Source organism: Danio aesculapii, chromosome 3 (genome assembly GCF_903798145.1).
Source record: "Danio aesculapii chromosome 3, fDanAes4.1, whole genome shotgun sequence".
NCBI classification, from domain to species: Eukaryota; Metazoa; Chordata; class Actinopteri; order Cypriniformes; family Danionidae; genus Danio; species Danio aesculapii.
Genome location: NC_079437.1, coordinates 55,672,102 through 55,687,619, shown reverse-complemented (window position 1 = coordinate 55,687,619; position 15,518 = coordinate 55,672,102). Strand labels below are relative to the sequence as shown.

Sequence of the window (15,518 nt, the reverse complement as noted above, 5' to 3'; positions counted from 1 at the left end):
GAACTTATTCTGAAGCGCGCTCATTTTTGAGATTGTTTTAGAACTTCAGATTCAGTTGTCAATAGGAGAAATGACTAGGAATTATAAACGACAAAACGGTCAAACTACTTGCTTAACACACAAGAGTGTTCATGACTATCCATAAAAGTAGAATAATATAATGCAAAAATATCAGTTTGCAACATCAAGCAGCATAACGAGCTGTTTTTAATGTCTAAAAGTCAATGGAAGTGAAGTGAGACTGGAAATCTCGAGCCAAAAAAATTCCAATGGCATCACCCACTTGTATGCGAAGAAGAAGGTCAACAAACAACAATACATATATGGACATAATCTGAACAAGATGGTCGTGGCCCATATGAAAAAATTTGTAGCTGTTCTGTAGAGGTGAGAAACCAACGGATCAAGCAGTATTATAATTCAGCTTCAGGTATAAAAGTCAGCTTTGGTTTTCAGTATTGTACCATTTAAAATATAATACATGCCAGTGGAGTTAGCTAATTAATCTTGTTTTTCCTTTTGACATATGATTATTTGTATTAACCAAGTGGCAGATTATTTTGCTTGTTTTAAGGAAACACTTACCCAATTTTATCATATTATTTATTTAAAACAAGAAAATATGTTTAGCTTTTAAAGAAAATGCTTCTTGATTTAAGAATTTTTAGATATTTGGACTAGAAACAACATAAAATCTAAGTAAGAAGAACGCTTTTTTGCGGAATGTAAAAGCACAGTCCAAATCAGATGATGATGATGATGAGGTAGGAATATGATGAACCATTGCTCATCCCAAACAGAGTCATCATTTAAGAAGTCATCATCCAGTGTCATTCACACAACTACTAAACACCATCGTGTTAACACACACAACACCTGAACTAATGCAATAATCATCATGTATTGACATTAGATGTAATATAAAACTCTAATGTACATCACTGATGATAAAAAAAGTACCATAGTAATGTCAAAAAAAAAACAAAACTAAAGTGTCTTCAGGGAATTCTGGGTAATTAAATGTATAGTTTTTCACCAAATATGTTATTAAGCTTATTGTTAACCAGGTAACAATTTTTTACACTTTAAATTTGTACTTTTTAACATTTTTTAGTATTTAGAATAATAATATTAATAATAATAATTATAATAATAATAAATTATTGTCGTTGTTTACAGATAATGATTTACATAAAAATCAGCAATGTCTGTTTCTTTGAGCACACACTACCTGACAGAAGTCTTGTCGTCAATCCAGTAGTAGGAGTAACAAATAATAGCTTGATTATTTGGAAAAGTGAATCATCCGATGAATCATCTGTTGAACTGCATCCCAATCATCACAAATACTGCAAAAGACCTATTGGAACCCGCATGGACCCAAGATTCTTACAGAAATCAGTTTAGTTTGGTGAAGGAAAAATCATGGGTTTGGGGTTATATTCAGTATGGGGGCATGCGAGAGATCTACAAAGTGGATGACAACATCAACAACCTGACAAGACATTTGTGCTGCCCATTACATTACAAACCACAGGAGAGGGCAAATTCTTCAGCAGGATAGTGCTCCTTGTACTTCAGCCTCCACAACAAAGTTCCTGAAAGCAAAGAAGGTCAATGTGCTCCAGGACTGGCCAGCCCAGTCACCAGAAATGAATATTAATGAGCATGTCTGGGTTAAGATGAAGGAGGCATTGAAGATCAATCCAAAGGATCTTGATGAACTCTGGGAGTCCTGTAAGAATGCTTTCTTTGTCATTCCAGATGACTTTATTAATAAGTTATTGGAGTTATTGCAGAGATGTATGGATGCAGTGCTCCAAGCTCATGGGAGTCATACACAATATTAATTGTTTTTCCTGGAAGCATTGTTTTTACTGCAGCATGACTTTATATTCTATACAGAAACTACATTATTTCTGTTAAGTGACAAGACTTTTGTCTAAGCAAAGTCAGACCTTACTGTCCTAATGAAATAATAAAAAATCAAGGCATGATCATATTTTATTTTGGTAAAATAAGCGTAATCTAGAGGCATTTGCCTTTCATATAAGCCATTTTTGATACCAAATGATCAACTAGAAGTCAAGTTATTATTTGCTGTTCCTAAAACTTTGACAAGACTTTTGCCAAGTAATGTATATCACAGCTATAAACCAAAATAATGTCTATTCACCTTAAAATGTTCTCTGATTGCTCGTCTCGGTGCATCTCAAGATTATTAGTATACAAATCTAGTTTTACAACTTATGAGTATTTTTAAATATACTTAAAATAGTAGTGAAGGCTGTATGTTTAATGACAGCTACAGATAAACCCACAAGAAACCTGCAGAATGAACTCCATCTTGATGATGAAGATAAATGTAAACGAGTAAACAATAAAAGGATGGTTGTGGTTACATCACTTACATGAACAATTTTGCATATGATTTGAAGTAAATGCAAACTGAACCAAAAAAGTCACATATAGTGTCCCTGTTTCATATCAAATCAATCGAAATCGAAGTCTGAAAACACCCTCAGGTGTGTATTATCTGTTGTGGTTGCAATGATGTAATCATAAACGCACCGGCTTTGTAGCACATATCTGCACTTTGTTATTCTTCTGCTATTTTGCCTGTGACAGTTCCTGCTAAATCTGGTACAAGCATTTTTTTATTAGACTTTGATTGTTAGATTACTTGAATGTACTGTAGACTATACCCCTACAAAACATATCAGATAAACATGGTTTGAGTGAAGACAATATTTGCTTTGTCCATCATAATCCTGTAGATTTACCCTAAACATCATTGCAAAGATTAGATCCTTCCTATAAGGGCATGCTACACAACTCCTCCGTCAAGCTCTGGTTCTGCAATGCTCTTTACAGACCTTCCAGCCACAACTATGAAACTGCAAACATAGAATCCAGAATGTGACATTGAAAATGATTTTTAATAAACTGAAAAATCATGTAACACTTCTGTTTATCATAGATCATTTGAACGCACTGTCGACTATACCCCTACAAAACATATAAGATACACATGATTTAAGTTGAAAAAATGTTTGCCTTAAGGGAGGATATGCATTTATTTTCTCTTTGTTTTGGCTGAGTGTTCATAAACAGTTGTTGATCTGTATCTTCAGAAAGGGCCGATATATATAGCGTATATGTGTAGGAAAGCACATACACTCTAGAGCACATGTTTTTATAACATCCTCTTGTCTGCTAAGACGTGCTCTCGGATGAGGCATTTGGGATAAGGACATGTCCAATCTCATCTGTATAGTTTGTCAATAAGATGATCTTATCACAATCACTTTTACATCAACAGCTGTTGCAGAGTAGCTTAAAGAAAGGAGTTTGTATGATTGTTTACTTCAGTTGGTTTAAAATATTTAAAAATGTCCTGTGAAATTGAGAATTTCAATACAATTATGTAAAAAATAAAACATCTGATAGATCAATTAAATATGGACAAAGTTGATAAATTAATATAAATTTAATCCTTGACAGGACAAAACTGAAAACAGAGGTAGGTAGAGTATCCAAAATCTATACTTAAGTACAACTTAGTACGCGAAAACGTGAAAACTTTAACTTTTTTTTTTTTACAAGCAATTAAAAGAACTTATTTGTCACTATAAAAGTAAAATTACTGAGCCTACATGCAAGAGTCAGAGAAAAATGCTAATTTTAGAAGAAAATATCAAATGGCATTTAGAGGTTTTTGCATCTAAACTCTTCATTCATACACACACACACACACATACACACACACACACATAAACACACACACACACACATATATATATATATATATATATATATATATATATATATATATATATATATATATATATATATATATATATACACACTGTACATAAGTGACATTTAAAGGCTTAACTAGGTTAATTAGGTTAACTAGGCAAGTTAGGGTAATTAGGAAAGTTATTGTATAAAGATGGTTTGTTCTGTAGACTATTGAAAAAAAAAAATAGCTTAAAGGGGCTAATAATTTTGACCTTAAAATATTTTGTATAAAAATTTTAAACTGCTTTTATTCTAGCCAAAATAAAACAAATAAGACTTTCTCCAGAGGAAAAAATATCATCAGACATACTGTGAAAATTTCCTTGCTCTGTTAAACATTATTTGGGAAATATTTAAAAAAGAAAAAAAAAATCAAAGGGGGCTAATAATTCTGATTTTCTGACTTTCTCTCTCTCTCTCTCTCTCTCTCTCTCTCTCTCTCTCTCTCTCTCTCTCTCTCTCTCTCTCTCTCTCTTTCTCTCTCTCTCTCTCTCTCTCTCTCTCTCTCTCTCTCTTTGAGAGGAAATGACCACAATGACGGGGTTCGAGTCTGGTGAATAACAGTTCTAAAAAGCCGTTTAAAAAAATGTAGGTTCTAAATAAAATAAACAAGTGAATAACAGGCTGAGAATGTGGTAAAATCTGAAAACGTGGTAAAAATCAGACGAGGGCTCTTCTTTTTCTGGACTGCTTTTTAAAACTGTCGGATGGCTTTAGGGAAGTGGGTTGGTGGGGCAAACGATGCTTTTGAAAACACTATCGGTTGTTTTTTGGAGGGTGGGTCAGACAATTGGTCAGTCAACAGTCAATATATTCATCACTTCATTTTGTTATATTTCAGTCTTGTTCTTAAACTGATTAAATGCATTATTTTCCTCAATATACCTCATAAGGGTAATTTGTAAGAAGTTTGCTTGACATCTTTGAAAATGTCTTATAAATAAATACATTCGCTTTAAATATTGATCACAATGTAGAGTGTTGTGTATAAGGCTTTATGCAACCATTGCAATGCATTAAGAATCCCCACATATAATGTATTTAAAATTCAGGCATCATAGAAACAGTTACCTCGTATTTTTCACAAGCATATCTATATATCAAGCATAACTATACATCAACTCGCTCTTTTTCCTGCAGTTGGTAACTGCGGGCATTGTTGAGCGGCTCAGGCTGTGACCAAATGTTTTTATGCTATCAGGGTCAGTGTATATTAATTACCAGCGTGCGTCATAGCTCTTTCACATCATGCCACATTTCACACTGGTATTAACAAAGGCCTTTTTTCCAGAGTTTTGACACTGACGTTGCCATCAGAAAGCTGTACTTTTCAACACTGGCCACTTTCATCATCTGCGCTGTCTATCTTGAATCGATAATCTGTCATCATTCATATCAGCCTGCATTCCATACGCCACGCATGGGACAGTGGCCTCTATTAACGATGAGACGTGTCTATGTGTGTGTGTGTGTTCTGCTTAGACGGGCTGTCTGGTTTTGGTTTAACTGCTCTTGCTGTCCCGTGGAAATCTTCCCCCTTGCTGTATTTCGTCAGACATGCTTGTCTTATTTTTAAATGAAGACCATCCTGGATCCTAGCGGTTCTTTGAGGCCCGAGCCATGCTTTGCCGCCGATCTGCTTCACATGCCTTTTTCATATTTAATCCCAGCATGCTCTGGGTTGTGCTAAAGAACAGAGGGCCACAGGTGCATCAGATTTTCAGCCTGTGTGAAAGATGATCGTGGAGGATCTTTGAAGGTTCGCGAGGATGGTGTGGAGGCCATGGATGTTGTTAGAAAGCTGTTTAAGCTTACTGTTACTGAACTGTTCAACTTTCGCTATCACATCTACAAAGGAATTCCCCATTCAGGACATCTCCGCTGCCTTTCTCTGCTGGCGCTTTGTAATGGAAATTAGTTGTGAGGAGCTGCTGTGAAGCTATAGTTTGTCAAGATACAAGCTGCTCATAATTTAAAGTAGTTCAGCTACACTCTGGCTACACTTCTAAAAAAGTTGTGAGCAGCACTACTGTTTAAAACATTGATTGATAGATTTGTAGTACTTTTAAGGCTGCATTTATGTAATTAAATAAAAATGTTTTGCACACACATCTTTCAGAAACCATTAATGCTAAATTGCTGCTCATTTTTTAACCCAGGCTCATTCTGAAAATGTACCCCTATGTACATTTTTGGAGAGTGTCAAATACGTCCCAGGAGGTAGGTTTTTTGCAGTTTTTGATTTCGCGAATCTGACATTTGCACCTGCTGTGTAAATCCACCAGAGGTCACTGTCAACTGACTGACCGATTAACTGACTGACTGACCCATCAACTGACCCACCCTCTTCCTGCACTAAACCCAACTGATAGTGTTTTCAAAAGTGCCAATTGATCCGCTCGCTCACTTCTCTAAACCCAACCGACAGGGTTTTCGAAAGCAATCCAGTAAAAGAAAAGCCCTCGCCTGATTTTTACCACATTTTCAGATTTTACCACACTCTCACCCTGTTATTTACTTGTTTATTTAATTTTTTGACTTTTGTTTTTGTCTTACCTGCTTTCTGGAACCATCCTTCGTCGGACTCAAATGCCGTTGTCACGGTCAACTCCGCTCTACGTCACCAGTGCGTCGACGTATGCTGCGAGCCACTTGACAAACTGGTAACAGCGGAAAAGCGGTCCATCAAGTGTGTAAATAAAAGAAACAAATACACAGTGTCCTTAAAACACTTTTGTTCTTTCTGCCACAGATTCAAATGTCAAGTCATCAGTTTTAACAGCTAAGCAAAAGCAATGTCTCCTTTAAACAATTAATAGGTTTTCCTACGACAGTGCCGATTTACGCCCTGTCAGTATAGAAGTCTTCAGGATGCTGTATCAGACATGGTTTAATACAATTTAAGATTCTGCACCGACTCCACTTGTCTAAATTAAAGCTCTCTAAGATGTTCCCTTCCGTAGACCCACTGTGTGATAGATGCAATCAAACCCAGGTATCGCTTGGTCACATGTTTTGGAGTTGTTCTAAAATAGTTATTATTGGATTTCAGCCTTTAGATTAATATTAGAAGTGGTGGGAAAACAAGTATTCCCTGGGCCTCTAATAATCAACCCACAGTAGTTAGATTTATAACCCTTTTGGCACGTAGATTGATTTTACTAAATTGGAAACGAAAAGATCCTTCATGTTGCTCGACGTTAATAAAAAATGGCATGTCTTGTCTGCATCTTGAGAAGCCAAGGCTGTCCCCAAAAAATAAAACAAAGAATTTTATTGTGATTGAACCATAGTAGAAACACCTTAAATTTCCCCCCTTATTTAGTTCTTTTTTTTCTTTCTGCTTTCTGTTTTTTGCCCCTCCCCCCCAATTTTCTCTGTTTTTTTAGTTCTCTTATTAATATAATAGTAACATGATGTTACAACATTGTGTTTAACAGGAAAAAAGTACTCGTATGTAAAAGTTATCATTTGTACTAATGTAAGAAATACAATAAAGAGAATGTTAAATTTTTTTTTTAAAGTCTTCAGGATGGACTCTTGAGGCTCTATGTCACCATATGTCAACTGGCAATCACCACTACAAACACAGGCTGCTTTGCAAAACATGTTTTTGACGGAATTACTCTCTAACAGAGGCTACATGTGCTGCTGAAGATTACAGACAAATATAAGAGGTTTTCATTGACTGTAGGCTATATTTTGTGTTGTTTTGAACCAAATACGGGCGAAATGTCTGCTGTGTGTAGTTCTTCTGTAGTTGGTAACATATCGGACACTGTAAGGGGCTGTATGTGTTTATATATATATTGTATATATGTTATTTATTTTATATAATTACAGACGTCTTTGATCTGCAGTTATAATCAACTCATGTTCATTGAAAAGTTAGTAATAAACATTTCTACAGAAGTATTTATGTGTGTAAAGCATCTGTTTTGTGAGAAGTGCTTTTCATATGATATGTGAACGACCCATACAGCTTTATTGTAGACATTTCCTCGAGTGAGAATGACGTCGACTGAAACTTTCGTACCATACCAGTCAGTGGAAACGAGCCAAAAGAAGCTCATCTGCATGCTCATCATTCTCATTGGGATCTTGACCTAACTGCAGTTTGTTATTGGAACCGACTTGAGTGGGCAAATGCTCACATTTGATGGGATTTGGCAATTTGCAGAGGTGTTCTGTTTGTCTATGAAACCCGGTTTTCACTGTACAAGACAAATGGCAGCGTGTATGGTGTTGTGTTGGTGAGTAGTTTGCTTGACCCATGGTGGCATTGGGATTATTGCATGGACAGGATTTGATGGCATCGAGAGATCTTGCAATGAGATCCTGAGGCCCATGGTTGTGCCATTCATGAACAATCAACTCATGTTGCTGCATGATAATGCATGGTCACATGTTGCAAGAATCTGTACACAATTCCTGGGAAAACTTCCCCGTTCTTACATGGACAGCGTTCTCACTGGACATGTCACCCATTGAGCATGTTTAGGATGTTATGGATTGGCATATATGATGTTCCATTTCCTGCCAGTTTTAGCAACTTCGCACAGCCATTGAAAAGGAGTGGACCAACGTTTTTGGTCACCCCAAATACAGTAAAGCTACTCATTTTAGAGTGGACTATATTTGTGGCCAGCCTAAGGCACACCTGTGTAATAACCATGCTGTCTAATCAGCATCTTGACTTGCCATGCCTGTTATGCAGAGTTCACCGACGGGTGTTCAGGCTGGCCCACGGGTCTTTCAGGAGTCAGTCTCATGCTCTCCACTACTCCATGACCACCACAGCATCTCCTCAGGCCTGGTCCAGGATTATGGAGACCTCTAGAAGTCCTGTATGACTATTACTATTATATTCTGTGGCTGGCATATGTCTGATGTGCTTTAGCTCATTCAATCTGACTGGCAGAGCTGTGATATAAACAAACGAAAAAAAAAATTAAGAGAAGGAGCTACTTTGTCTCAGTCTGTCTTCATGCTTCAGTTGTCATTTTCTCAAACATCAAACAAAATGGCAAATTTGAAGGCACTTCACGGGATCTTTGAATCACTTTTGGATCATGAATCATATTTAAGCTTTTTAATTAGTTTGAACACTCTGACTAAAACATTTTTGTTAATCCTTTTGTTCTGTTGTGTTCCTCTAGGAGCATATTGTCCGTGAGCTGGAGACTCGGGTGAAGCAGCTCTCGGTGGAAGTGGAGAGTGGGAACCTGCTCCGGCAGAAGGTCACCCAGGAGAAGGCAGAGCTGGAGCTTCATATCGCCTCCATCAGCGCTGAGCTACAAGAGGCCATCCAGAGGTACGAGAAAAACCCCTTCACACACTGAGATTTGATGGAAACAGATGTCCAGGCATCATAAACATCTGAGAAGGCAGTGTTACATTTATCCTTCATGTTCAGTTCACCAGTTCAGAGAAGTTTTCGATGGAAATACTCCTGTTGTTTGTTGTCTGTCTAAAAAAAACATTTGTGTGATTCAGGAGCACGTCTCTGCAGAAGGAGATGGACCAGATGAGAGTGCAATATGAAGAAGCGCTGCAGAAACTTCAGGCCAGGCACAACGCTGACATGAGCCACTTCCAGCAGGAGCACAAAGTCTCTGCAGCCAAGGCATCTTCAGTCTACTCTTACACCTACACATGCGTTACGCTCTTTCATTTCCTGTGTTAATCGACAGCGTAACTGTTACTGAGCCCAGAGCATTCCTGTAACCAATTTGGCTTTCTGATGAACATCATATTACCTCTGATCCAAACCCTAGTGGGCTGCTTCACTGTCTGTCTTCATCAGCCGCTACACTTCCTGCTGCAGTAAACTAACCCCAGTGGAGGGACTGAGCTGAAAGAGTTTTGAACATGGAGTACGCAAATATTGAGTTTATTGTGCAGTTAATTTTCTTTTAAATATTATTCAACTTCAAGTTCTTTATGAGCACTATCATACAAGTAGCAGTGCAACATGTCTGTATATTGGCTATGTTGGAAGGCACAAGGCCGCATTTTAGGATTATAAACCTGAACGGCAAAAGAAATGCCATCAGTATAGAGACGATTCCCAGTATTTTTCTGTTTCAATTGAGATATCACAATAATTAACCCCGAAAAAGCCAAAGCAAAGCAAACGCTAGCAGAAACACTACCAGACTATGGTATAAATACAGCACTGCAACAAACAAAAGAGAGATTGACTTAAAAAGTCACTTACCAGTTTAATAATGATTTGGTCAGCTGTAGTTGGAACTGCTGAGTTTTTCTTCCCTAAAGGCTTATTATGAGGTCTCTGTCGCCATCTTGTGGCAGAACGTCAACCGTCTTTGGATAACAGATAACCGTCTCAGGATAACAGGCTGATGAATGTCTCTCAGAATTTATAAATATTTAAAATAGGCACTATCCTTATAATTAAAAATGCATAGTTGCAATCTAAACAATTACATTTTTGCCTAAAAAAGCCTCAAAAGTATATTATGTTGTCCAACAGCTGCAATATTTGTCAAACTGTAGTAAGTCTATGTGGGCGGGGTAATACACAAGGGTGAGGAGGCCGTGCAAGTTCTGATATTGCAGAATATCGCACAGCTAGATTCAGATTCGAGAGCCAGACAGAACTGTTGCATAAGTATATATATATATATATATATATATATATATATATATATATATATATATATATATATATATATATATATATATATATTAGTGCTTCACATAAGACATGTAAAATGTACAAGAAATTAAAGGACTGATTTTATATTATTGATATTTTACAAGAAATGTATAATAAACAAAAAACATGGACAGCAAAGTACAAACATTAAATACTAAACAAGCCTTTAGGGTGCACTCACACCGTGTCCAGGTGCAAGTGTGAGTGCTCTGAATCAGGCCTATGCACGGTTCAGTTGGCCGGCCCTGGCCTGGTTGGAAGAGGTGTGCCAGAGCGTGGTTTGGTTGGGCTTTGACACGGTACACTTGTAGTATGACTGAAACTGAAGATACGACGTCACTTTTAAGGGACTATTTCATATGGCTTTATTAATCATATTAATCGTAGTTTATTAAAGACGCATACCTCTCGCCATTGATAACTTTATGAACATTTATGAGCGTCAAAAGTGCTGGATCTGTTCGGCAAAATATTTGACTGTGTGTCAGTGCATAACAAACGACTTAAAATAATACAAAACAATATAAATAAGCAATCTCCACTGTGCTGAGCGAGAACTCTTCTCTTCTGTTAAACTGAACAGTCGCATCATCGATGGCGTAAGCGTGCTAGGGCTCGGAAGGTAAAGATGCAGTGTGAGTGCAGGCCATCGGGGAAGAGGGTAGGGGGGGAAAATCGTGCTTTGGCACGGTTCAAGGCAACTGTAGCTAGTGTGAGTATACCCTTAGAGGATGTGAAATGCTAAACTGAACAAACGTGTGAAACTGTAAAAACCTTTGACCCTACCAGAGCAAATGTGTGGTCGCCTTTCAATTTCTTTTTAATTGACTATTATGAAGCTCACAGTCCAAATATCTAAATGGTTTGACTGAAATGTTGTAGGCCTGCTGATAATCTGATGTTTAATCTGATCATTTCTTACTGAAATGTTGTAGACCTGCAATTCATTCGTTCATTTCCTTATCTTAGTCCCTTTATTCATCAAGGGTCACCACAGCAGAATGAACCACCAACTTATCCAGGTTTGCATCTTCATTTCGTGTTCGCGCAGGTTTCCTCTAGGTGCTCTGGTTTCCCCCACAATCTAAAGACATGCGCTATAGGTGAATTGAATCTACTAAATTGGCTGTTGTGTATGTGTGTGCGTTTGAGAGTGTGTGGGTGTATCCCAGTACTCGGTTGTGGGTTGGAATGGCATCTGCCGTGTAAAACAGGAATAGTTGGTGGTTCATTCTGCTGTGGTGACCCCTGAAATAAAGACTAAGCCGAAGAAACATAAATGAATGTAGATGTTGTTATCTGAAGGAATCTGATGAATGAAAAGCTTAGTACATAGTTGATGACACCTAATTCATAGTGGGTCTAATACTGTGAAGTTAATGCTAGGGGTCAAAACGGAGCTAAAATCAGGCATTTTGATTACTAAAGGTTATGAAAAATCATTTGTGAGTTTATCTTGTGTTGTTTTCAGGCATCAGAGGTGATTCAGGATTTAGAACAGACCGTGATTCACCTCAAACAGCAGATACAGGAAGCTGAAAACAGGAGACATAGACAGCTCCGGGTCAGTCACAAGTCGCTCACCTACACCCTTGTCTGATCAAATTCGACGTGAAGTATCGTCGTATATCATACATATGTCTTATAGTCTTTTATTTTCATTCAGTGCATGATAGTGTGCTTTACCCTTGAAGCTATTTCACTTATTGTCAGACATCTCATCTCTCACAATCCAGCGATCTCAGAAATATGACAATTTAGAAGTAAAACGTGGTGCAGTTGCCACTTCAAGTTGACTATAAGAATAAATACAAATAATTGTTGTTGAATTGTTTTGTGTTGTTTTGTTTGTCTTTCTTTTTTCAGGACCAAGAAAATAAGTGGCAGCAAGAGATAACAGACATGCAAAACAGCACTGAAAAAAAGGTAATTTATTTATTTATTCACTAGATTACATTTAAGTCAAATCACATTTTAAATAATAGTGCACAGTAGAGCTGGAGATCTTTAAGAGCTTCATTTGTATTATTTTAGACTGGCTCGGGCCGGGCTCTGGGTTTGCGCTCCGGCTTGCGCTGTAAATGAACAGTCATGTGACGCATTTCGATTAGCGCGAGAATGTAATCTAACCGTTTGTTACAACATTAAAATCCATCCCTGCAAACAAATGATGATGAAAAGAGCGAATTTTGCGGAGTGTGAAAATGTACAGCAAGCTGACAGGGAAAGTGACGAGGTCACTCGCTACATTGAAATCGCTGTCATGGAAAATGAAATGGAACTTCTTGGCTGGTCCTACCCAAAACTTGCAAAATTAGCCAGATATGTATGCATCCCAGCCAGCAGTAGCTAAAGCCATCTAGGCTATGTTGGATTCAATAATGTTCATCCACAAAAACACGTAGTCTAATCTTGGTGAGTAAACTATTTTCAAACTATAACTAAATATTAAGTTAACCATAAATGTATGATGTAGACAGAGTACATAGGCTAATGTTGCCATTATTCTTTTAATATTCAGCTTCATCGTCGCCTTAAGTTCGGGTTGTAAAGAAAAGTGGCGAAACAAATCCTGCAGAGCCTTTATCTTAATTTTGTTATTGCCAAATACCTGTCATAATTTAGAATTTATTTTAATTTAATTTATTAGGAAAGACTTATTTTTATTGGTGTATTGGCCAATTTAAAGGCTAAGTGTATGTATCTAGGCCAGGCATGGGCAAACTTGATCCTCGAGGGCCGGTGTCCCTGAGTTTAGCTCCAACACTAATCAAACACACCTGAACACCCCTAATTAGTGTCTTTAAGATCACTAGAAAGCTACAAGCAGGTGTGTTTGATTAGGGTTGGAGCAAAACTATGCAGGGACACCGGCCCTCCAGGATCGAGTTTGCCCATCCCTGATCTAGGCCTATTAAGAGTGCTGAGATGTTACGATGTTACAAAGGACTTAATTTAGGACCTGTTTCTTTGTTCCAACTTCTAAGTGGCCTATAGCCTAATTTTGTTATGAACAAATTATGTTAAAACGTATAAACGACACCTTTGTGCACATTTAAATAATGTCGGGCTGTAAACGGGTTCGGGCTTTTAAAAAGCTCCCAATGAAAATGTACTTGTCGGGCTCAGGCCCTATTGGGCCTAACTTTTATTCTCCGATTACAGCTCTTGTGCACAGTGGCCAAAATGTGTTAGAAAATACCATAATATCACATCAAGGATCATCAGTTAAAAGAAGCTTGTTCTTGCTCTCATTCCATGCAATTTAGTGAGTCAAGTTGTCTGTAACAGTGGTTAATTGTAGAGTTTAACCAGTGGATGGTATTTTTTACACTGATCTTTAAAAGTCGTTTGATAATTTCCAAACTTACGCACTAGTAATTATACCGTAACATATTTAATATACTAGAAGCATCATATTCAGAGACTGAATCTTCATAATCACCACCAGACTCATACTGGGAGTATAACCCAGACAGGCAGTTTTAGTTTGACATAAAAGCCACCGCTCTGCTCTCAATTGCCAGAGTTCACTTTGATGATGGGAACATTTGAGCCTATAAAGACTTAGAGGTGATTAAAATAATCCTGGTCCACTTTTTCAGTGATCCAGTCACAAGTGGTCAGCCGTTTACCCATAGTATTAACATGTGTTTCAGATGTGTCTCTTGTTACTGCATGTGTTGGAAGTTTATTGAGTTCTTATTTAAAAATACAGGAAGGTTAGGGGAATAATGTTCAAACTCTGGGCCACAAGTAACTTATTTTGGCCCATTGGTATAAATAATTATCATTTTCTACAGTATATCATTTATGGACGTACTGTATATAAAACTGTTTTAAAACACTGGGGGGGGGGGGGGGGGTACTGGGGCATTCTAGGATAGGATAGGTATTATCTAAGCTGCTTTAAATTACTGTTCGTTGTTGGATTTGATTGATTGTGGTTGCCTCAGCAGCCAATGAGCTTGCTCCTCAATATTTAAATACCTCAGTATTATTTGCATTAACAATCTGCAACATGTTTTAAAATCCCTCCTTCACCCCAGCTCCACCTGTGTACAGCTCTAATACGGGGGTTGCATGTATGTTATATTTCCATTAGCAGTGTGTTTTGATGTCACAGGATGTCTGTGAATATACTGGCAGAAGCAAGTCTCGATGCTCTGCACCAGTAATCAAAGGAGCAGCAGCAGCGTAGCAGATCTACTCAGCTAAGACCAAACACATAAACATTTATATATACGTTTTCAATAATATACTAAATATCTCCGACAGTTTTCTTGACAGAAATGAGGTAATAATAATATATTAAAAATACTTTGAAGCAGGGTTGCCCAAACTTTTTCTTATAAAGGTCCTAAAACCAAACTTGATTGAGGGCTGTGGGCAGAATATACACCAAACCGTATTACATGAAATTTGCCATGGGTAATTTCATAATTTATTTAATGATTTAAAGCAATAAACATTGCTTTAAATCATATCAACTAATGGTGTCATTTGTAATATTTTATATTCAACTTATTACGGTAAATAAAACATAAACAAGTTCAATGCTGAATACACTAGTCGAGCTTCTCCTGCCTTTGCCTTGATTTACTCGCAGATGTCTTGTGCATTGTCCTTTATCTGTCAAGTGACAGTATTTACAATTGAAAAGTCTGATTCGTTTACAACATTTAATTGAAACATTTAATTTCAGTTAGCTTTTTTATTTGTAACTCTGCAATAAAACAAAGAAACAAAGGTTTGCATTAAATTCGAAATACCAATCTTTGTCAAAGGCATTCACCCCAACCATCTTCTTATCATTCTCCCTCTCTTGTCAGATAGGATGGTGGGCCAAATCAAAGGTTACAATGGGCCAACTTTGCCCCGCCTGGGCCCTACTTTGAGCATGTCTACTTTAAAGAAGCATGTAAAGCAACTTCTTTATAATGAAAATACTTTAACAGCTCTTAAATAATGGAAGTAAAAGCTGTTTATATGTAAGAATACTTCGATTCAAATCAGCATATGTCACCAATGT

The 15,518-nt window shown here is 37.3% G+C and overlaps 1 protein-coding gene across 1 annotated transcript in view; it reads left to right on the top strand.

Annotated features, from left to right (window-relative positions):
• cep112 (centrosomal protein 112) overlaps window positions 1-15,518 on the top strand; it is a 313,987-nt gene that overhangs the window by 79,708 nt on the left and 218,761 nt on the right. The window contains exons 13-16 of the mRNA XM_056454261.1: window positions 8,964-9,118; window positions 9,301-9,430; window positions 11,958-12,050; window positions 12,353-12,412. Of these exons, the coding sequence (XP_056310236.1) occupies window positions 8,964-9,118; window positions 9,301-9,430; window positions 11,958-12,050; window positions 12,353-12,412 (438 nt within the window). The remainder of the gene's footprint in view (window positions 1-8,963; window positions 9,119-9,300; window positions 9,431-11,957; window positions 12,051-12,352; window positions 12,413-15,518) is intronic.